Source organism: Gobio gobio, assembly GCF_949357685.1.
Source record: "Gobio gobio genome assembly, chromosome: 24".
NCBI classification, from domain to species: domain Eukaryota; kingdom Metazoa; phylum Chordata; class Actinopteri; order Cypriniformes; family Gobionidae; genus Gobio; species Gobio gobio.
This window is the reverse complement of record NC_137120.1, coordinates 40,280,485-40,303,583: the sequence shown is the minus strand read 5'-3', so window position 1 is coordinate 40,303,583 and position 23,099 is coordinate 40,280,485. Positions and strand designations below refer to the sequence as shown.

At 39.9% G+C, this 23,099-nt stretch overlaps 1 protein-coding gene across 1 annotated transcript in view; it reads right to left on the bottom strand.

The window, feature by feature from the left end:
• dpp4 (dipeptidyl-peptidase 4) overlaps positions 1 to 22,423 on the bottom strand; it is a 27,377-nt gene extending 4,954 nt beyond the window's left edge. The window contains exons 1-22 of the mRNA XM_079806969.1: positions 22,100 to 22,423; positions 21,845 to 21,929; positions 20,434 to 20,526; positions 20,207 to 20,301; positions 19,841 to 19,915; positions 19,716 to 19,768; positions 19,524 to 19,593; positions 16,054 to 16,174; positions 11,956 to 12,110; positions 11,784 to 11,878; positions 11,577 to 11,709; positions 11,429 to 11,467; positions 11,237 to 11,335; positions 9,440 to 9,510; positions 9,309 to 9,362; positions 9,105 to 9,232; positions 8,944 to 8,991; positions 5,779 to 5,877; positions 5,632 to 5,701; positions 5,356 to 5,550; positions 2,850 to 2,904; positions 2,593 to 2,692 (exon numbers count right to left, since the gene is read on the bottom strand). Coding sequence (XP_079663095.1) covers positions 2,593 to 2,692; positions 2,850 to 2,904; positions 5,356 to 5,550; positions 5,632 to 5,701; positions 5,779 to 5,877; positions 8,944 to 8,991; positions 9,105 to 9,232; positions 9,309 to 9,362; positions 9,440 to 9,510; positions 11,237 to 11,335; positions 11,429 to 11,467; positions 11,577 to 11,709; positions 11,784 to 11,878; positions 11,956 to 12,110; positions 16,054 to 16,174; positions 19,524 to 19,593; positions 19,716 to 19,768; positions 19,841 to 19,915; positions 20,207 to 20,301; positions 20,434 to 20,526; positions 21,845 to 21,929; positions 22,100 to 22,102 — 1,936 coding nt within the window. The 5' untranslated portion in view covers positions 22,103 to 22,423. The remainder of the gene's footprint in view (positions 1 to 2,592; positions 2,693 to 2,849; positions 2,905 to 5,355; positions 5,551 to 5,631; positions 5,702 to 5,778; positions 5,878 to 8,943; positions 8,992 to 9,104; positions 9,233 to 9,308; positions 9,363 to 9,439; positions 9,511 to 11,236; positions 11,336 to 11,428; positions 11,468 to 11,576; positions 11,710 to 11,783; positions 11,879 to 11,955; positions 12,111 to 16,053; positions 16,175 to 19,523; positions 19,594 to 19,715; positions 19,769 to 19,840; positions 19,916 to 20,206; positions 20,302 to 20,433; positions 20,527 to 21,844; positions 21,930 to 22,099) is intronic.
• Positions 22,424 to 23,099: the final 676 nt, after the last annotated feature.

Genomic DNA, 23,099 nt, shown 5'->3' with positions numbered 1-23,099 from the left:
TGGAACGTTATGAATCAGTGAGTCGATTCAGCGGTTTGGGGCGTTATGAATCAGTTAGTCGATTCAGTGGTTTGGAGCGTTATGAATCAGTTAGTCGATTCAGCGGTTTGGAGCGTTATGAATCAGTTAGTCGATTCAGCGGTTTGGAGCATTATGAATCAGTTAGTCGATTCAGCTGTTTGGAGCGTTATGAATCAGTGAGTCGATTCAGCGGTTTGGGGCGTTATGAATCAGTTAGTGGATTCAGCGGTTCGGAGCGTTATGAATCAGTTAGTCGATTCAGCGGTTTGGAGCGTTATGAATCAGTGAGTCGATTCAGCGGTTTGGGGCGTTATGAATCAGTTAGTCGATTCAGCGGTTTGGAGCGTTATGAATCAGTTAGTCGATTCAGCGGTTTGGAGCATTATGAATCAGTTAGTCGATTCAGCTGTTTGGAGCGTTATGAATCAGTGAGTCGATTCAGCGGTTTGGGGCGTTATGAATCAGTTAGTGGATTCAGCGGTTCGGAGCGTTATGAATCAGTTAGTCGATTCAGCGGTTTGGAGCGTTATGAATCAGTGAGTCGATTCAGCGGTTTGGGGCGTTATGAATCAGTGAGTCGACTCAGCGGTTTGGAGCGTTATAAATCAGTGAGTCGATTCAGCGGTTTGGGGCGTTATGAATCAGTGAGTCGATTCAGCGGTTTGGAGCGTTATGAATCAGTTAGTCGACTCAGCGGTTTGGAGCGTTATAAATCAGTGAGTCGATTCAGCGGTTTGGGGCGTTATGAATCAGTTAGTCGATTCAGCGGTTTGGAGCATTATGAATCAGTTAGTCGATTCAGCTGTTTGGAGCGTTATGAATCAGTGAGTCGATTCAGCGGTTTGGGGCGTTATGAATCAGTTAGTGGATTCAGCGGTTCGGAGCGTTATGAATCAGTTAGTCGATTCAGCGGTTTGGAGCGTTATGAATCAGTGAGTCGATTCAGCGGTTTGGGGCGTTATGAATCAGTTAGTGGATTCAGCGGTTCGGAGCGTTATGAATCAGTGAGTCGATTCAGCGGTTTGGAGCGTTATGAATCAGTGAGTCGATTCAGCGGTTTGGGGCGTTATGAATCAGTGAGTCGATTCAGCTGTTTGGAGCGTTATGAATCAGTGAGTCGATTCAGTGGTTTGAATCGCCAAAGTCACGTAATTTCAGCAGTTTGGCGGTTTGACACGTGATTCGAACCATGAATCGACTGATTCATAACGCTTCAAAGCTTCATGATGCATTATTTTGAAATCGTCATCACTATATAAGTCGTTATTTAGGTTTTTTTTGCGCACAAAAACTATTCTCGTCGCTTTATAAAGTTATTGTAGAGCCACTGTAGTGAGATGGACTTTGTAACTTTAGTCTTTAGTGTCTTTTAAGGGTCTTGAGAGTGTAAAGTTGAGCCAATGGAGGCCTTTCAGAGCATCAGATTTACACTAAAATATCTTCATTTGTGTCTGAAGATGAACGGAGGTCTGACGGGTGTCCAACGACATGAGGGTGAGGAATTAATGACAGAATTTTCATTTTTGGGTGAACTAACCCTTTAATGTATAAACCCGAAGAAGAACATTTTTCAAATAATTTTGTTTTGTAAAAGCAACTTTCACAATAAATGTATGTCAGCAGCATCCGTACTGCATTAAGAAAACTGCCGTACAACCCCAGTGAGCGAGATAAAGGGGACTCACTTGAGATAGACACAAAGCAAACATATACAATTCTGGAAAGTAGCCTATGTATATGGCAAGAAAGGAGAGAAACCTTTAGATATGAAACAGAATATTCGTAGACTTTATCCTTTTTTTGCTTTGTCTTTTTATTCTCTGAAATTTTTAGGGGACCCCAGTTTGAAAACCCCTGTTCTATAGTATGAATGTAATCCTGACGTACTACATCCGCCATGTTGTCATGATCATGTGACCAACCAGCGTCAGTTGCGTCCATAAACTGTATGTTTTGAAGCGTAAAGTCGGGCCGTCGCCATCTTGTCGAGTCACTCCCGGATAACAGAAAATGGGCAAAGAGGCGGGACGTGGGCGGAGCTGAGGTGACGACTAACAGACAGCAGACAAACAGCAATCCACCTGTCACTCAAAGTGGCCACGCCCTTAATTATGCAGAACTTTAAGGCTTTATATAATGTAAACGAATGAGTTATAAATAAATTCCCCCCTCACAGTCGTCATGAAGGGCAACATTAGCCGTACAGACCAAAAGCACAGTTTGTCCCAGACTGTAAACATGTGTTCTTCTGCTGTAAAGTCGGCCATTTTAACATGAGCTCAATGAGATTCTGCTCCTTCTGGAGTCTGCCTCTAGTGGCCAGTCCATGAACTGCAGTTTAACTCACTTCAGGAGAAACTGCGGGAGGAGCCGCTTGGTTGCGTCCCATCTCCTCCATTCATAAATCGTCTCCCGTGGCCTCATGGGATAGTAAAGTGTCCATCGTATGCGCACTTCAGAATCTCGCCGGAAGTTGTAGGTCATCTTTCGCCTTCCGACTGTTTTTCCAATACCAAGAGACGTATTCGATTTCGGACGCAGCTTGAGATTAGGTTGTTTACTTCTACATACCATAATACTCCCATTTAGACACCGGAGCGACAGCCATGCCGCATTTAAAAACTCCACTTCCAGCTCCCAGGACCATCGAAGTGACGTAACCACCATAAGACTGTATCGCAAACACAGATTACACATATAGTGGCCGAAATGCATTTGCATTGTAACAAAATATGTCATTAATTTGAGCAAAACATAAAACAAGAACTCTTTGCAATCAAAAAGACGTTTGGTAGGTTCATGATATTAGAATAAATATTCAAACTTACCCATCCCCAGATGGCAACCCTGTTTTTATCTATGAAGCCCATGTCGATAAACTGTCTAAAGATGAATGAACAATATCAGCTTATCATTTACATTTGCAATTTAACGTGATTAAAAATGACATGCGATGTAATATGTTATTATAATAAGAGTGAACTATTGCTAGTATATATCATCTCACTAGATTGTGTTTACTGTAGCGATATTAGAGCATTGTTAGGTGGTTGCTAGGGTCTTTTGTGAGGTTGCTATGGTATTACTAGGGTCTTCTAAGAGGTTCCAAATGGCACTGCATTGCTAGATGGTTTCCATGGTGTTATGGCTGGTTGCTAGGGTGTTGCTTTTCTGATTTGGGTGGTCACTAGGGCATTGTTAGTAGTTCCCAGGCTGGTTTGGTTGGTTACTAGTATGTTTGCTAAGTGATTTCTGAGGTGTTCTAAGTAGTTGCAAAGGTGTTGATAAATGGTGTCCTGGGTGGTTGCTAGGGTGTTGCTAGGCTGATTTGGGTGGTCACTAGGGCATTGTTAGTAGTTCCCAGGTAGTTTTCGTTGGTTACTAGTATGTTTGCTAAGTGATTTCTGAGATGTTCTAAGTGGTTGCAAGGGTGTTGATAAATGGTGTCCTGGGTGGTTGCTAGGGCATTTCTAGGGTGACTTGGGTGGTTTGCTAGGGTGTTGCTATGGTGATTTGGGTGGTTACTAGTGCATTGTTAGTAGTTCCCATGCTGTTTTGGTTGGTTACTAGTATGTTTGCTAAGTGATTTCTGAGGTGTTCTAAGTGGTTGCAAAGGTGTTGATAAATGGTGTCCTGTGTGGTTGCTAGGGTGTTGCTAGGCTGATTTGGGTGGTCACTAGGGCATTGTTAGTAGTTCCATGGCTGTTTTGGTTGGTTACTAGTATGTTTGCTAAGTGACTTCTGAGGTGTTCTAAGTGGTTGCAAGGGTGTTGATAAATGGTGTCCTGGGTGGTTGCTAGGACATTTCTAGGGTGACTTGGGTGGTTGCTAGGGTGATTTGGGTGGTCACTAGGGCATTGTTAGTAGTTCCCAGGCTGTTTTGGTTGGTTACTAGAATGTTTGCTAAGTGATTTCTGAGGTGTTCTAAGTGGTTGCAAGGGTGTTGATAAATGGTGTCCTGGGTGGTTGCTAGGACATTTCTAAGGTGACTTGGATGGTTGCTAGGACATTTCTAAGGTGACTTGGTTGGTCACTAGGGCATTGTTAGTAGTTCCCAGGCTGTTTTGGTTGGTTACTAGTATGTTTGCTAAGTGATTTCTGAGGTGTTCTAAGTGGTTGCAAGGGTGTTGATAAATGGTGTCCTGGGTGGTTGCTAGGACATTTCTAGGGTGACTTGGGTGGTTGCTATGGTGATTTGGGTGGTCACTAGGGCATTGTATGTTTTCTAAGTGATTTCTGAGGTGTTCTAAGTAGTTGCAAGGGTGTTGATAAATGGTGTCCTGGGTGGTTGCTAGGACATTTCTAAGGTGACTTGGATGGTTGCTAGGGTGTTGCTAGGGTGATTTGGTTGGTCACTAGGGCATTGTTAGTAGTTCCATGGCTGTTTTGGTTGGTTACTAGTATGTTTGCAAAGTGATTTCTGAGGTGTTCTAAGTAGTTGCAAGGATGTTGATAAATGGTGTCCTAGGTGGTTGCTAGGACATTTCTAGGGTGACTTTGGTGGTTGCTAGGGTGTTGCTAGGGTGATTTGGGTGGTCACTAGGGCATTGTATGTTTTCTAAGTGATTTCTGAGGTGTTCTAAGTAGTTGCAAGGGTGTTGATAAATGGTGTCCTGGGTGGTTGCTAGGGCATTTCTAGGGTGACTTGGGTGGTTGCTAGGGTGTTGCTAGGGTTATTTGGGTGGTCACTAGGGCATTGTTAGTAGTTTCCAGGCTGTTTTGGTTGGTTGCTAGTATGTTTGCTAAGTGATTTCTGAGGTGTTTTAAGTGGTTGCAAAGGTGTTGATAAATGGTGTCCTGTGTGGTTGCTAGGGTGTTGCTAGGCTGATTTGGGTGGTCACTAGGGCATTGTTAGTAGTTCCCAGGTAGTTTTCGTTGGTTACTAGTATGTTTGCTTTGTGATTTCTGAGGTGATCTAAGTGGTTGCAAGGGTGTTGATAAATTGTGTCCTAGGTGGTTGCTAGGGTGTTGCTAGGCTGATTTGGGTGGTCACTAGGGCATTTTTAGTAGTTCCCAGGCTGTTTTGGTTGGTTACTAGTATGTTTGCTAAGTGATTTCTGAGGTGGTTGTTAGGGCATTGCTAGGGGTTTCCAGGGTGTTCTGGGTGGTTGCTAGGGTGTTGCTAAGTAGTTTCAAGGGTGATCTAGTAGGTTGCCTTCTGGTTCAAGTCAAAAACCATTTATCATCCGTCATGTGAAAAGATTTATACGTCAGATTGCCTAGTAAAGTAACAGCTGACCTCTACGCTACAAGACCCATGGTTTGATGAATAATTTATGCCTGGAGCACATCTAAACATATTCACTTGAGAGCTGTGTGGACACATATTTGTACCTAGCAGCTGTTATCTGATCCTCGACTTCATAAGTGCCCAGTCGTTTGTACAGGGCATGCATGATTTTGTCTCCTTGGTAACCACTTCCTCTACCATCAAAGCTGGCCACGATTACTTTCTCCGTGCTGGCCAAGTATGTGGACCATCCCACCCTGAACCGGAAATCTGACTTCTGACTGCAGGGGCCCGCATATCTACAGGATATGAAGGAACCAAGACTGTAGTAGCCATCGAACCCAGATCAGATAAGATCACAAAAAATGCAACTAGCTTACACGTCAATAAGCAGAGGATATTTTTTGGATTTATCGAATTTGGGAGGCAGAATCATCTGGTACCAAAGCTCTGAGGGGGGGAAAAAACATAAGATTAGGCTTGAGCACAAACACATTTTCTGAGTTATCCTGTAGATTCAGTCTTACCGAACTCTCCGATCTTCAGCGTGCCGTGTGTAACTGACGGCATTGCGATATTCTGCAGAGTACCTTCCAAAACGCTGTTGTCTTCAAGAACTCTCACCTCTGAAAATGTTTTGAGAAATGAATTAAGGCCCGCACACACCAAGAACGATAACTATAAGGATAACTCTATTAGCATTAACATGCTTTATATTTCAGATAAATACTGTTCTTTTGAACTTTCTATTCATCAAAGAATTCTAAAACAAATGTTTAACACAACAGCTTTCAACATTGATAATAATCATAAATGTTTCTTGAGCAGCAAATCATCATATTAGAATGACTTGTGAAGGATCGTGTGACTGGAGTAATGATGATAAATTCAGCTTTGATCACAGGAATAAATTACATTTTAAAATATATTTAAATAGAAAACAGTTATTTTACATTTTAATAATATATCACAATATTGCATTTTTTTGTTTTGTTTTTTTAAATAACATAAATGCAGCCTTGGTGATTAGAAGAGACTTCTTTCAAAAACAATCAAAATAGTACCGTTTCCAAACTTTAGACTGGTAGTGTATATATATATATATATATATATTTTAGCTAACTGTGTCACAGTGTGTTTTGTTTTAGTTTCATGTTCTTATTTTGTCATGTTCACTGTCATGTTTCCTGGTTTGTCATGTGATTCCATTGTGCCCTCAACCACTGTTGGTCAGGTCCGTCTCAAGTCTGTCTCAAGTCTTAAGTCTGTCTGAAGTCAGGTCCGTCTCAAGTCAAGTCTGTCTCAAGTCTTAAGTCTGTCTCAAGTCAAGTCTGTCTCAAGTCTTAAGTCTGTCTCAAGTCAAGTCTGTCTCAAGTCAAGTCTGTCTCAAGTCAGGTCCGTCTCAAGTCAGGTCTGTCTCAAATCTTAAGTCTGTCTCAAGTCAGGTCTGTCTCAAGGCTTAAGTCTGTCTCAAGTCTTAAGTCTGTCTCAAGTCAGGTCCGTCTCAAGTCAAGTCTGTGTCAAGTCTGTGTCAAGTCTGTGTCAAGTCAAGTCTATGTCAAGTCAAGTCTGTCTCAAGTCAAGTCTGTGTCAAGTCTGTCTCGTGTCTAGTCTGTGTCAAGTCTGTCTCAAGTCAAGTCTGTCTCAAGTCTGTGTCAAGTCTGTCTCGTGTCTAGTCTGTGTCAAGTCAAGTCTGTGTCAAGTCTGTGTCAAGTCAAGTCTGTGTCAAGTCAAGTCTATGTCAAGTCTGTGTCAAGTCTGTGTCAAGTCAAGTCTATGTCAAGTCTGTGTCAAGTCTGTGTCAAGTCAAGTCTATGTCAAGTCTGTGTCAAGTCTGTGTCAAGTCTGTCTCGTGTCAAGTCTGTGTCAAGTCAAGTTTGTCTCAAGTCAAGTCTGTCTCAAGTCAAGTCTGTGTCAAGTCTGTCTCAAGTCCGTCTCAAGTCAAGTCTGTCTCAAGTCTGCCTCAAGTCCGTCTCAAGTCAAGTCTGTCTCAAGTCTGTCTCAAGTCTGCCTCAAGTCCGTCTCAATTCAAGTCTGTCTCAAGTCTGTCTCAAGTCAAGTCTGTCTCAGGTCCATCTCAAGTCTTAAGTCCGTCTCAAGTCAGGTCTGTCTCAAGTCTTAAGTCTGTCTCAAGTCAGGTCTGTCTCAAGGCTTAAGTCTGTCTCAAGTCTTAAGTCTGTCTCAAGTCAGGTCCGTCTCAAGTCAAGTCTGTCTCAAGTCAGGTCCGTCTCAAGTCTAGTCTGTCTCAAGTCAAGTCTGTCTCAAGTCAGGTCCATCTCAAGTCAGGTCTGTCTCAAGTCTTAAGTCTGTCTCAAGTGTTAAGTCTGTCTCAAGTCAGGTCTGTCTCAAGTGTTAAGTCTGTCTCAAGTCAGGTCCTTCTCAAGTCAAGTCCGTCTCAAGTCAGGTCTGTCTCAAGTCAGGTCTGTCTCAAATCTTAAGTCTGTCTCAAGTCTTAAGTCTGTCTCAAGTCTTAAGTCTGTCTCAAGTCAGGTCCGTCTCAAGTCAAGTCTGTCTCAAGTCAAGTCTGTCTCAAGTCAGGTCTGTCTCAAGTCAGGTCTGTCTCAAGTCAAGTCTGTGTCAAGTCTGTGTCAAGTCTGTGTCAAGTCAAGTCTATGTCAAGTCTGAGTCAAGTCTGTGTCAAGTCTGTCTCGTGTCAAGTCTGTGTCAAGTCAAGTCTGTGTCAAGTCAAGTCTGTGTCAAGTCAAGTCTGTGTCAAGTCAAGTCTATGTCAAGTCTGAGTCAAGTCTGTGTCAAGTCTGTGTCAAGTCAAGTCTGTGTCAAGTCAAGTCTGTGTCAAGTCTGTGTCAAGTCTGTCTCGTGTCTAGTCTGTGTCAAGTCAAGTCTGTGTCAAGTCTGTCTCAAGTCAAGTCTGTCTCAAGTCTGTGTCAAGTCTGTCTCGTGTCTAGTCTGTGTCAAGTCTGTCTCAAGTCAAGTCTGTCTCAAGTCTGTCTCGTGTCAAGTCTGTGTCAAGTCTGTGTCAAGTCAAGTCTGTGTCAAGTCTGTGTCAAGACTGTGTCAAGTCTGTGTCAAGTCTGTCTCGTGTCAAGTCTGTGTCAAGTCTGTGTCAAGTCTGTGTCAAGTCAAGTCTATGTCAAGTCTGTGTCAAGTCTATGTCAAGTCTGTGTCAAGTCTGTGTCAAGTCTGTGTCAAGTCTGTCTTGTGTCAAGTCTGTGTCAAGTCTGTGTCAAGTCAAGTCTATGTCAAGTCTGTGTCAAGTCTGTGTCAAGTCAAGTCTATGTCAAGTCTGTGTCAAGTCAAGTCTATGTCAAGTCTGTGTCAAGTCTGTGTCAAGTCTATGTCAAGTCTGTGTCAAGTCTGTGTCAAGTCTGTGTCAAGTCAAGTTTCTCTCAAGTCAAGTCTGTCTCAAGTCAGGTCTGTGTCAAGTCTGTCTCAAGTCCGTCTCAAGTCAAGTCTGTCTCAAGTCTGCCTCAAGTCAAGTCTGTCTCAAGTCAAGTCTGTCTCAAGTCAAGTCTGTCTCAGGTCCATCTCAAGTCAAGTCTGTCTCAGGTCCATCTCAAGTCAAGTCTGTCTCAAGTCTGAAGTCTGTTCCATGTCATCATTGATTTTGTATCTGTTCACTTTGGATTTATAATAAACTGCACTTAGGTTCATAAAGCTTGCCTCCAGTGGACCATTCATTACTAACTGCTAATGGCACCAATGAAACACTTGATTTTAATGCTTAGCTCTACCTGTTCCATCTTTGCTGTTTCTCAGTGTATGCAGAGGCAGTCCAGGCCCTTCGGAAACAAACAAATAACAGGACTTGGGAACGTTTCATTGATTTCATATGTGCTTTATGTACTTTTCATATACAGAAGTGGAATGACCTAAATGAATACACATGGCGTACCAGAACAGCTCATGAGGTAGTAGGTTCCTTCAATGCTAAAGAGAGCAGAATTATATTTGCAGCGGTCCGCATTGAGGGTGCAGGTCAGACACTCCCTCTCTGAATGAGTAGCACCATTTATGCTGATTCTGCAGAAAAAAACCCCAATGTATTTAATTTTTCAACAATTAAACTGTCTGATTGATTTCCGACCATGACACTCACTTGTAAACGTTCCTTTGGCCTGGACTCGCATTGTGTTCGTTACTCACAAAGTATCTGTCGCCAACAGAGGAAAGAGTTGAGAAAAGAAACTCCGACACTCAATGACAGACGTATCTAGTAAAGTAACTTACATGGCGTTGTTTGTGACTTTAAGGATGCTAGTGACCTCCCACTTTCCCTTAGTCACGAATGTTTTTCCTGTCTAGAAAACAATATTGGATTATATTAAAAATCCTGCAAATGTTCATAATACACAACGTGCTACTTTGTTTTGCAAAATAGGCAAAATAGGTTAATAAAAACTGATCAATAGTTCATTATTTACATAAAATAAGCAAAAACAATCAAATAAAGTATTTCAAGAAGAAAAAATAGGTGTTAACTTCCTTTCTGTCACATGAGGCTACTAACTTCCTACCCCTACTTCCAGGAAGCAAGGCGAAGGCAAACCCTCCCAAAGAAAGGCCATTTTCATGTTACTAATAAGCATTTTTTGTTGACATGTATATATCTACATAATCATGAAGGTCTCTAGAATCATCGAAACAAAACAAATCTTATAGATCTAGTTTTTTGTACACTTAGTCAAAAGTCCACTATAGTTGCCGGTGGGCAAATTACTTGTAAGTACATATATAATGGGGAAATGGGGTATACTGTGTTAAAAGGTTAATAAATCAAGACTTGTTTAGCGCTTTTTGCTTTCATAATAACAAACCTAAAACATAACTTAACCCTTTAACTGACATCTCTACTGTACAGTAGAACTTAATTCGATAGGGAGAAATATCATAATATATTGAAAGCTGTTATTTTGAGTTAGATGCAAATATATAAATATAATATGTAGAATTAAATGTCAATTGTATTAAAGGGGTGATGAATTGAGAAATCAACTTTCCTTTGAGCCTTTGGTATATAAAAGTTCATCGTGATATAAGAATATCCTGTAAGTTTTAGAGCTGAAAACGTCCTTGTTAGTCAAAGAAAAGCTTTTATTGACACCAGGCCCAGAAAACGAGAGATCTCAGAATATGTCGACCATTGACGTAATAAGCCGCCTCAAGCCCCGCCCACCGACTCGTGGAGCTAAACGGGTCGCCGAGCAATAAACGGTTCCAGCTCACGTGCATAAGACATTGCGTGTTTGTTCGCTTCATTTAACCACGGATTCGTTTGTAAACAAGACACAGGTCGAGACTGTTGAGCATGTTTTTATATGTGTTAGTATTGCATTGTTACAGATCATTTGATATCTATTGATTACATACCTTAGCACGCGGTCACAGGCTGGAGAAGCTGTTATTGGTTCATTCGTGATCAGACTCGGGCTTGTAACGTTATAGGCTAGGGCTCGGACTTGACTTTTTTAAAAGCCCAACATCCCGGGGCTGTGTTTTTCAGCCGGGCTACCAAAATGTATCACCGGCTTGCCGACGGGCTATCTTAAATAGTGAAATAACATTCCTTTCTTGTGCGTGCACGTGTGTGTGTGTACGGTTCACGGTTATATTCACTGATCGGGCAGGCCAAGTAATAAAAAAATTACATTCCAATCAATCGCGGGTGGATGAGAGATGAATCTTTGTGTTTGTTTGATAAGGATATTTAGCGAGCCCTGTGAGCGTTTCTCCACACGCTTTCAAAACAATCCCCACATGTACTGAGGGGAGCTGAAGCTCATTAAATATGCAAATCTTATCCAATCCTAGCCATGGGCGTTTACTTCCAAGTCTTCAGTGCGGCACGCCCATCAAAACCGAGCGTTTTTCAGAGAGCCTCAAAACCAAGGCACAAAACAGCCTATTACTTATTCATTATAATGTTCCTGAATGTAAAAACCACGCAAACATCATAAGTTGACCTCACACAACAGTATTAAAAAATAAAAAAAGCCAGTTCATGACACCTTTAACTTGTAAACTCACTCCACTGAAATAAACAAGATGCTTAAAATGGTCCTCGTCACTCAAAACGTAATAGAAGCTGTTGCCGTCCGGCCGAAAGACAGGTTCATCCGGAGAGAACTACGAAAAAACAACACAAACAAACAGACATATTATCGCAAATCAACATTGCATTCAAAATCATATGATCTTTTGTAATCAAATAGTTCCTACCCGGCCAACCCAACCCGTACTGCTCGTGATAATCTGGCTCTGTAAAAGAAAAACACTTTATTAAAGGAGCCGTAATCTACACTTATGTTATTACACTTGTAATATTTATTGTTCAACTTCAAAAACCACTGTCTGAAGTTGGCCGTACCAGTGAACTTTCGTTCCAAGTGCCACTGTTGAAGTCATACGTCTTCAAACTGACATAGTTCTGTGTTCGTTTCTGCCACTGGACTGCGATTCGCTCATCTGAAGCCCATGTAACAGTGCTCAGGTAGTGCTCTCTGTGATAAAAAAATCTCGTTTTAGGTCAAATTACTATTGAATCTGGCTGAAGAACCCATCCAAACCTCCTTACCCCGCACCAACATCACTGGGGACCAGGACTTCCACGGACTTGGACGAGTTTGTCTCGAAGACAAACAGGTTCACAGTTGGGTTTGGGGTTCCAGGCTTGAAAACGAATGAATGTGAGCGTCAAGAACGTGTCAATATCACATTTTGCGGCGTGAAACTTGATGTATCTTTACCTTAGGGTACGGTATGAAGACAGTGTCTGGATACTGGCCTTCTCCATACCACGTGTACTCGATATTGTGGACTTTAGAGTCGTTAAATTTGGCGTACGCCACAAACCTCCCATTTGGTGACCACCACAAAGCAAAGTTGGTGGAGAACATCTCCTCTACAGAGAAAACAGACATGTAAGACGGCTTAAAGGTGTCTTGCCACACGTATTTCATTACTTTGTGGTAATGTCTGAAGTTCTACCGTGGACTAGGTAACATTTTTTGTGGTAAAAATGCCTTGATTATCTTGTTTTAAACCATTCTAGCCTGCAGTTCTTGACTTGCGCCAGTTCTCATTCATATTCAACGAGCTAAGCTGCTTGACTCTGATTAGCTAACAGCTAGCCAATGAGAGCCTGGCTATCAGCATCCTTTACCCAGCGCAACAACTAGAGGAAATTTGTCAACTATCGTTGCAGAAATGCCTTCTTCAGGTATATTGCCATATATATATGACGTTCAGCCATCTTTGCTGTACACGAAAACTGAGCTAGACCAAGCGGCTCCTCCCGCAGTTTCTCCTGAAGTGAGTTAAACTGCAGTTCATGGACTGGCCACTAGAGACAGACTCCAGAAGGAGCAGAATCTCATTGAGCTCATGTTAAAATGGCCGACTTTACAGCAGAAGAACACATGTTTACAGTCTGGGACAAACTGTGCTTTTGGTCTGTACGGCTAATGTTGCCCTTCATGACGACTGTGAGGGGGGGAATTTATTTATAACTCATTCGTTTACATTATATAAAGCCTTAAAGTTCTGCATAATTAAGGGCGTGGCCACTTTGAGTGACAGGTGGATTGCCGTTTGTCTGCTGTCTGTTAGTCGTCACCTCAGCTCCGCCCACGTCCCGCCTCTTTGCCCATTTTCTGTTATCCGGGAGTGACTCAACAAGATGGCGACGGCCCGACTTTACGCTTCAAAACTGCTCTTCAGAATCCAATGAGTGACGTCATGGACACTACGCCCATATTTTTGTACAGTCTATGAGCTAGACAAATTCTATGGGCGTGGTCTCAACTGGGCGAGCTCATGAATAGTAATGAGCTAAGGCAACACCACGTCAGACTGACCAGCTTTCGATTCGATTTAGATTCTTGATTCGATTCTCGATTCAACTCAATGAATATAGATTTAATACAAATAATATATTTATAAAAAAGAACAGTGAACATAAGTTTACAAGTGGGTAATTAAAAAGAAATTAAGAGCCACAAACTCTTTTTATTTTAGGTACACTTGGGTACATTAAAATAGAACCCATCAAATTCATACAATTATGTTAAATACAATACCATTTTGACGCAACATTATTCTAAAAAATGTATCTGAGAAGTATTTTATACAATTTAGTTTTTATGGATATTTTCATATATTTATTCTAAAACATAAAAAGGATATTGGATGATTTTCAGTACACAACAAGCTTTTCTTGGGATTTTGCCGCCCGTCATGTGTGCAGTTACTTTTCATACACGAGAAGCGCGTTCATACCATAGACTGTAAACAAATATGGACGTAGTGTCCGTGACGTCACTCATAGGATCTGAAGAGCAGTTTTGAAGCGTAAAGTCGGGCCGTCGCCATCTTGTCGAGTCACTCCCGGATAACAGAAAATGGGCAAAGAGGCGGGACGTGGGCGGAGCTGAGCTGACGACTAACAGACAGCAGACAAACGGCAATCCACCTGTCACTCAAAGTGGACACGCCCTTAATTATGCAGAACTTTAAGGCTTTATATAATGTAAACGAATGAGTTATAAATAAATTCCCCCCCCTCACTGTCGTCATGAAGGGCAACATTAGCCGTATAGACCAAAAGCACAGTTTGTCCCAGACTGTAAACATGTGTTCTTCTGCTGTAAAGTCGGCCATTTTAACATGAGCTCAATGAGATTCTGCTCCTTCTGGAGTCTGCCTCTAGTGGCCAGTCCATGAACTGCAGTTTAACTCACTTCCGTATCGGCTTCAGGAGAAACTGAGGGAGGAGCCGCTTGGTTCATACCTGGACACAAGTAGTTGCCGTCGTAACAAACAACAATACCTTAACGGGCTGACTTTTGTGGAATAACTTTTATTTGAGGAAATCTGTTTATAATATAAGCTATTAGGTTTGAATTATTAGTCCTGCGCTGTCTATTGACTCAGTTGATTTGAATATGTCTATAATGGCTAACGTTTGTGCTTAAGTGAACACTCAAGTACAATGATCATAATGCAAGGCAAGCATTCGCATGTGTGTGATCTATTTTTAGCGGTTGTGGCCTGTGGGGGTGTTGCAACGTCTAGGTGATGTCTCATTAAGCGGTTCCGCAGATTTGTAGCATTACTACAGCATTTCACCTCAGCATTACAAACGTCGAAAACACACCGGAAGCCGCCATTTAAGCACTGAATGACAGGCACACCTCTCGCTCCTTAAGCGAATAAGAGGGTGACATCTAGTGGAGAAGACTAGTAATTAGATTTACGTTAATCTTATGTTCAATGTTTGCGGAAATAAATATGGGAAAAAAAATCGATTCGTGGCGTTTGAGAATCGATTTTGAATCGACCACATTTTAAAAAACGATTAATCGGAAAAAAAAATGTTTTGCCCAGCCCTACACTCTAAAAAATGCTGGGTTAATTGGGTTGTTTTAACCCAGCAATTGGGTTGTTTTAAGCAAACATTTAACCCAACCGCTGGGTTAAAACGACTCATTCACTGGGTTAAAAATAACCCAAGTTGTGTTGAAAATGGACTAACCAAGCAATTGGGTTGTTTTAAACCAGTCAAGTCAAGTCAAGTCAACTTTATTTATATAGCGCTTTTAACAATGCAGATTGTTTCAAAGCAGCTTTACAGTGTTAAACAGGAAAATAATGCAGCATAATTTTATTCAGCTGTATAGCCATTCTGGAAAAATTTCAAGTATCATACAGTGACAGTGTGGGCTTTAGATCAATAATTTGATCAGTAATTTAGTTTAAATGGTTAATTTAGTTTATTATTTAGATGTATTTCGATGTTTAGTTGAAAAATTTAGTGAATGGGTGGTTTTAACCCAGGGGTTGGGTTAAATGTTTGCTTAAAACAACCCAATCGCTGGGTTAAAACAACCCTATTGGCAGCATTTTTTTTACATATAAACATATTTTAAATGTAATAAACATATTTCAAAAAATACAAGTAAAACGTGTCTGCCACACACGTTTTACTTGTATTTTTTGAAATATGTTTATTACATACTTCCTTTAACTAGTTTATGCCATATCATCAGATGATAAAAGTTTGTTATTTCTGTCAATGAAGAATTTGGTTCACTAGCATGTGCTAATGCTTTTAAATAGCTTTGGTGCTAGCTAGCTAAAAGTAGCAACACTAACTACATTTTTGATAATAGTTGTAGCTTTTCCATTAACAAGCACATTTTTACAATGGGTACTGGTGTCCCAAACGAACTACCCTTACGGAAATTAACCATGGTTGTATCGTAGTAAAAGTGTAGTAACCATGTTTTTTTGGCTAATTGATTACCATTTATATAACCACAGTTTTAACACAAATACCATGGTTTGTGGTTACCATGGTTTAACTATAAAAACTATGTTTTTTTGGTTTTATTTGTAGTAAAACCATGGTTAATTTTCATAAGGGTAGTGTAACTAACTAGTAACAATGCTGCTAACCTAAGCTAATTCCCCCCCAATAATTAGCTCCAGTGTTGGGGGTAACGCATTACAAGTAACTTGAGTTACGTAATAATGTTACTTTTTCCAAGTAACTAGTTAAGTAACGCATTTCTTTTCAAATTTACAACAAAATATCTGAGTTACTTTTTCACATTAATTTGACTGACAGCTCTCCTGTCCTCATGTTGTGTGTGAACATGAGGGTTATTGTAGTTCTAGACTAAATGTGAGCATTTATTTATCTCGCTTGTACAATAAAGATTCTGTTAATGGTCTTTTTTTCCTGATAATTTCTGGGTGAACTGTACTTTAAGACTTCAATATGTTAATGACCTCTGTTATGATTGGCTAACATCCATCCGCTTCATTAAATATGCATCTCTTACCCTCGTACACCCAGTCAGGGATGCCGTTGAGGATCAGGTTGTAGGCTCCGTCATCGGTGACCTGTGTGAATGTGGAGTTGGGAGATTCCTTCACATAGACGTTGTTCTTCCACACAAACGCCTGAATGGATTGGAAAAAAAAAATACATTTATGTCTGCAACGTGTGGAGAACAAGGACCACAAACACCATATTGTTTTAATAAATTGTAGTATTAAACTAAATGTTTGACTACAAAAAAGGGCTTTATGCGTAGACATATGTGTCATGCTACAGAGCTAATCAGTGTTGGGGAAAGTTACTTTGAAAAGTAATGCATTACAATATTGCGTTACTCCCTTAAAAAGTAACTAATTTAGTTACTTAGTTACTTTTTAAGAAAAGTAATGCGTTACGTTACTTTTGCGTTACTTTTTCTCACCTGGGCTGGGCTTGTTTTTGTTTTTTTTTATAACAAAAAAGTTATATTTTTGTGCAACGGTAAAGACCTCTTTATACCAAAAGTGAAATAATAAGCCCCAGGCTGAGGTAAAAATGCAGATTCCCGCATGAACACTAGAGGGCGCAGCTCTGGATAATGTAGAATAGGACGCAGGAGAAAAAGTTTTACCAATAAAAACAAAAAATCTAGTAATTTTCATTATCAAAGGTCAGCAGCAAGACATTGGTAAATTAAATATAAAGGTAGATTATGCATAAAAATAGTTGTTTTATTTAACATTTAATTATTGGAGGTTTGCATAGTACTCTGATTTTGCATTTGACTGATTTTATTCATTTTGAGGAGTACAGAATCTTTATTGTGCACGTGAGATAAATAAATGCTCACATTTAGTCTAGAACTACAATAAGCATCATGTTCACACACACGCCTCTGCACTTATTTTACTCAACATGAGTGCAGGAGAGCTGTCAGTCAAATTAATGTGAAAAAGTAACTTGCGTTACTTTTTTGAAAAAGTAACTTAGATATTTTGTTGTAAATTTGAAAAGAAATGCGTTACTTTACTAGTTACTTGGAAAAAGTAATATTATTACGTAACTCAAGTTACTTGTAATGCGTTACCCATAACACTGGAGCTAATTATTGGGGGGGAATTAGCTCAGGTTAGCAGCATTGTTACTAGTTAGTTACACTACCCTTATGAAAATTAACCATGGTTTTACTACAAATAAAACCAAAAAAACATAGTTTTTATAGTTAAACCATGGTAACCACAAACCATGGTATTTGTGTTAAAACTGTGGTTATATAAATGGTAATCAATTAGCCAAAAAAACATGGTTACTACACTTTTACTACGATACAACCATGGTTAATTTCCGTAAGGGTAGTTCGTTTGGGACACCAGTACCCATTGTAAAAATGTGCTTGTTAATGGAAAAGCTACAACTATTATCAAAAATGTAGTTAGTGTTGCTACTTTTAGCTAGCTAGCACCAAAGCTATTTAAAAGCATTAGCACATGCTAGTGAACCAAATTCTTCATTGACAGAAATAACAAACTTTTATCATCTGATGATATGGCATAAACTAGTTAAAGGAAGACAATATTGATAAGATTTTACAACATGAACATGATGTGAAATCTTCGAATGTAGCGTTCACACCGGACGCGAATGACGCAAATAATTTGCGCTATCTTTCTATCTATGTAACGTGTTTATGTAACGGCCGATCTTTGGTCTCATGGATCTATAATTTGTTCCCTGGCGAATCGTTTAGGCTGAGGGCAAAGTGAAGTTTCATTACTTTTTTATTTCTAGGCTATTTAACTTTACGTTACCGTTGTAGCCGACTAGCACTGACTTTGAATGTTTGACTGAATTGTTTGCTTTATTTCATGTGTAGCTTATTATACCTTTTACTTATACTTTGTATTATTGATCATACATAAACTTGCATTTAACAAAAAGAGACTGGGTTGTGTTTCATGTCAATTAATGTTATCACAGTGATAATCATATCGTCTGAACCAGATATTAATATACAGATTTTCTCCTCATTGTTGTCACTATTAGAGCAAGCTCCTGATTGGTTAACGCGGCGCGAAACGCGTCAAACGCTCAATTCGCGTTGCCTCATTCGCGCGAATCACACCGCAGAATGTCTATTCGCGTCTTTGCATTGACTTAACATGTAAATCACTTGCACGAATCACGTCATTCGTGTCCAAAACGCGAATAGAGTCTCAAAATCGCGTCTACTGCGTCTAGTTGGGCGCTTTTTTAATCCATTCTCGCGTCCACAGTGAATTGGACGCGCGTATAAATCGAGCATTTGAAGCGAAATAGACGCGCGTTCAAGGCGAAATATGTCATAAAACACCACTCAACCTCTTTTCCTTTTCATTAAAAATATATATTAATCATTAATAGCTACACAAATGTGGTCCAGGCAACTCCTACATTATCTTCACATGTATATTTAAATATCCTTAAAAAATAAAGTTACGAAACTTCTCTTTGCCCTCAGTCAAAACGATTTGGCAGACAACAAATGATAGATTCATGAGATCAAAGATCGGCCGTTAGATCTACACAAAACGAACCACTACAGGACATCAGAGCCAGCGGCAGACGGCAGAAGGACTGGCCGAGGAAAGGCTGCCTTCGCTGGGGTTATGAGCAGTGATCGCCTGGATCTCACAACTCCAAAAACACAATATTATTTTTTTTAAATAGGCGCTCTCTTTATAAATAAACCACAGATTTGAGCTTTAAACTACTACATTCCCACCTGAAAAAGTCTTAAAACTACATTTTGTGACACAATAGTTCTATTTTTAATTTATGCAGGGTTTCTCATACACGTCACTTTACCACGTGACAGCAGCAAGCAGGCTCCTGATTGGTTAACGCGACGCGAATTGACGCCAAAGTTCAAATTTTTCAACTCGGGCGTCTTCCCGACGCGAATTGCGACGCGACGCGAATTGAGCGTCTGGCGCGAGTGATTTCAATGTTAAGTCAATGGAAATGCGCGTTGTCGCGCGTTTGGAGGTCCCGCCGCGCGACAACGCACATTTCCATTGACTTAACATTGAAATCACTCGCGCCAGACGCTCAATTCGCGTTTGGTGTGAACGCAGCATAAAAACTACATTTTGTGACACAATAACAGGATTTTTAATTGACGCAGGGTTTCTCATCGTCACTTTACCACATGACAGCAGCGAGCAGGCTCCTGATTGGTTAACGCGGCTCGAATTGACGCCAAAGTTCAGATTTTTCAACTTGGGCGTCAGACGCGAATTTGCTTTCAAAAGCACCACTCGCGCAAGACGCTCAATTTGCGTCAAATTCGCGTCATTCGCGCAAACTGGACGCGCGAATGAGGCGGAATCGCGTCCATTGCGCTGCGCGTCAACGCGCCTTTCCATTGACTTAACATTGAAATCACTCGCTCCAGACGCTCTATTCACGTCTGGTGTGAACGCAGCATAAGTGTTGAACTGATATGATACTCACCAGCTTGTGGCCGGTCGGAGACCACGCTAGGTACTGGATATCATGTGGGATATCTGTATTAATAAAATCCCTGAAATAAAAACCCATTTAGACATCTTCACTAAATACAAAGGGATCATTGATGAAACGAATGACAGATTTATAGCGTGCTATTTGCTAGCATAAAGACTAGAAAAACACTTGTAAACAAACCCTTTTTCCAGGTCGTAGATGGAATATGATGCAGTGTACGAGTGTCTCCATTGCTGGTGAAGAAAGCATTAAACATTAGGACGTGATTAATAATTGATTCCTCATCAAAGCTTTTCATTGATTACCTTAGTGTAGTTGCTCAAGAAACAGACGTATTTTCGATCGGTTGACACCATGTAATCGAAAGCTGCCACACGGGCCTGATAACATCAAAGACAGAATCGATGCAAATGTGCATTTACATTTAAGCCATTTATCAGAAACTTAAACAGTTTCAAGAACAGGGTGGTTTTCAGTGCGTTGCTATGTTGTTGCTAGGGTATTCTGGATAGTTGTGGTTGATTAAAAATGTCTTTCAATGAACATCTATGGGATGTTTGGGAAAAATTGTCTGATTGCTTGGATAGTGTGTGGTGGTTCATATTTGTCCAGTATGTGCCATTCCACTGAGTTTCCACAAAAGGGGAATATGTGGAAAAAACATTTCTTACAAATATGTGTTGTTTCAAGAATTCACTTCCGTTTCCTGTGGCGGCCTTGATCAGAAGCACTGAGCCGTTTCCTGTCTTGTGAAGATATTCATCATCTGCATTATAAATTGGGCAGAAAGGTAACAAATGATTGATTTTGTTACAAAACATGTCAATATCCACTTACAGAAGTTTACTTACAAAAACATCCCATGTTTTCTAAATGTGATATGTGAATGTCACAGTACCTGAGACCCAGCGCAAGTTGTATGATTTGGTTCTCGCGGTGCCGTTGAAGTAATCCTCTAGAGTAAAAGTCCTCTGGGATTCAGTTTTATCTTCTGAGAGAGAGACAGACAGACAGACAGACGATTAGATAGATAGATAGATAGATAGATAGATAGATAGATAGATAGATAGATAGATAGATAGATAGATAGATAGATAGATAGATAGATAGATAGATAGATAGATAGATAGATAGATAGATAGATAGATAGATAGATAGATAGATAGACAGAGACAAACGATAAATAGATAGATAGACAGACAGATGATAGATAGATAGATAGATAGATAGACAGACAGACAGACAGACAGACAGACAGACAGACAGACAGAGGATAGATAGATAGATAGATAGATAGATAGATAGATAGATAGATAGATAGATAGATAGATAGATAGATAGATAGATAGATAGATAGATAGATAGATAGATAGATGATAGATAGATAGATAGATAGATAGATAGATAGATAGATAGATAGATAGATAGATAGATAGATAGATAGACAGACAGACAGACAGACAGACAGACAGACAGACAGATGACAGACAGATAGATAGATGACAGACAGACAGATAGATAGATAGATAGATAGATAGATAGATAGATAGATAGATAGATAGATAGATAGATAGATAGATAGATAGATAGATAGATAGATAGATAGATAGATAGATAGATAGATAGACAGACAGACAGACAGATGACAGACAGATAGACAGACAGACAGACAGACAGACAGACAGACAGACAGACAGACAGATAGATAGATAGATAGATAGATAGATAGATAGATAGATAGATAGATAGACAGACAGACAGATAGATGACAGACAGACAGACAGACAGATAGATAGATAGATAGATAGATAGATAGATAGATAGATAGATAGATAGATAGATAGATAGATAGATAGACAGATGACAGACAGATAGATAGACAGACAGACAGACAGACAGACAGACAGACAGACAGACAGACAGACAGACAGATAGATAGATAGATAGATAGATAGATAGATAGATAGATAGATAGATAGATAGATAGATAGATAGATAGATAGATAGATAGATAGATGTTATTTATTGGGGCTTTTCTCAGTGAATGTGTTGTGTAACACACACGTGTGTTTGTGCATTATAAAAGTAAAATCATTATCTGAGCAAAGTTCAGATTCAGGGAAGATAATGGCCCAGATAAGCAGAAACACCTGATGCAGCCGGTCATCCTGTAACTAACATTACTTCATGGACTGACACTTATAATGCCTGACTAAACATTTACACGTAACATGAAGGAGCCATAGAGCTATCAATCAGAAATATTGATTTCATAATCTACCTACATTTATCCATATAAAATCACCTACCGTTGAGGAATATTGCTGTTGGGACAGCTATTAGGACAACGATCACTACGATCCCAAATGCTGCCAGAAGCCATTTCCCAATTTCCTAAAAACATGTCAAAAGATAACCAAATCAAACCTGCATTAAATTCATAAAACATAAGCCAAACACACACAGCAGCTTATGATAGGCAGGTTACTCTTCATTTTTAGAAGTTAACAGAACACTTTTACAAACTGTCCACACAATACTTGCACTATTTAACACTTACTGACCATCTTAGAGGGAAATGCGCGAGTCTTGGTTGAGGATTCCGATATTATCCAGCGCAATTCTGCGTCTCCGGTGCGCGCGGACGCTCCCGACAGTCGAATAGGGCACGAGTGTTAAATATTACCTCAACTTTGCTTGTTAAGGAAACAATAAAGTGCTGACAGATTAAAGTTCGCATTCCTCTAAAACGCGGTGCCTTAATCAGCGATACAGTAATTTCTGTAATGCATGTCAGAACAAGCTGTGTGACGATTAGGGCACTAAAGAAAAAAAGCTTCCTCGAGTTTGATTCACTTTCCTTCACAACATGCCATCATTCCACTGTCCTCAAATATTCATACAGATCGTTTATGAAATGTTCTATATTTGCATGATTAGATGACATGAGGAAGATTTCGTCAGAAGCGTGTACATTAGTGATATCCGATTCACGAATCACTCTTTTGAAACAATTCACATTAATGAATCGGTCGAAACGTGAAACTGTCTGAAATTATAAATGTTTGTAATAATAAACAGTCGTATTAATGTTCGAAATACTAGCTGTTATTCACTTGAAACTGTATAGCTGTGTTTTGGAACTTGTTAAATAGTTTTCGAGCTGGGTTGATCAGCTAGCATCACAGCTAGCATGAATCAGGACACGGTTAAATGAATCTATTATTAGTTTATTAATCGAATATTTGAAATTTACATTACACCTTAAGCATTAGGCTATAATTAGCAATGTTTGATAATGCTATGAATAAAAATTAGGCCCCTTCACATCTCAAAGATAGCAGAATTCAGGCCTATCTAGGAGACGTATCTGTATTTACATCTGCAAGATGTATTTTTTAGTGTTTGCTCATCTGCAATACATCCTATTAGATGTCATTAAGAGACGTCTTTAAGATGTATGTGAAACTGCTTTTTCTTAAACGTTTATCAGATGTTTTTACACAGCAGATAGCTATTCCATAAAATACTCAACTAAAATACCGTTAGTATTTTTTTGAAAAT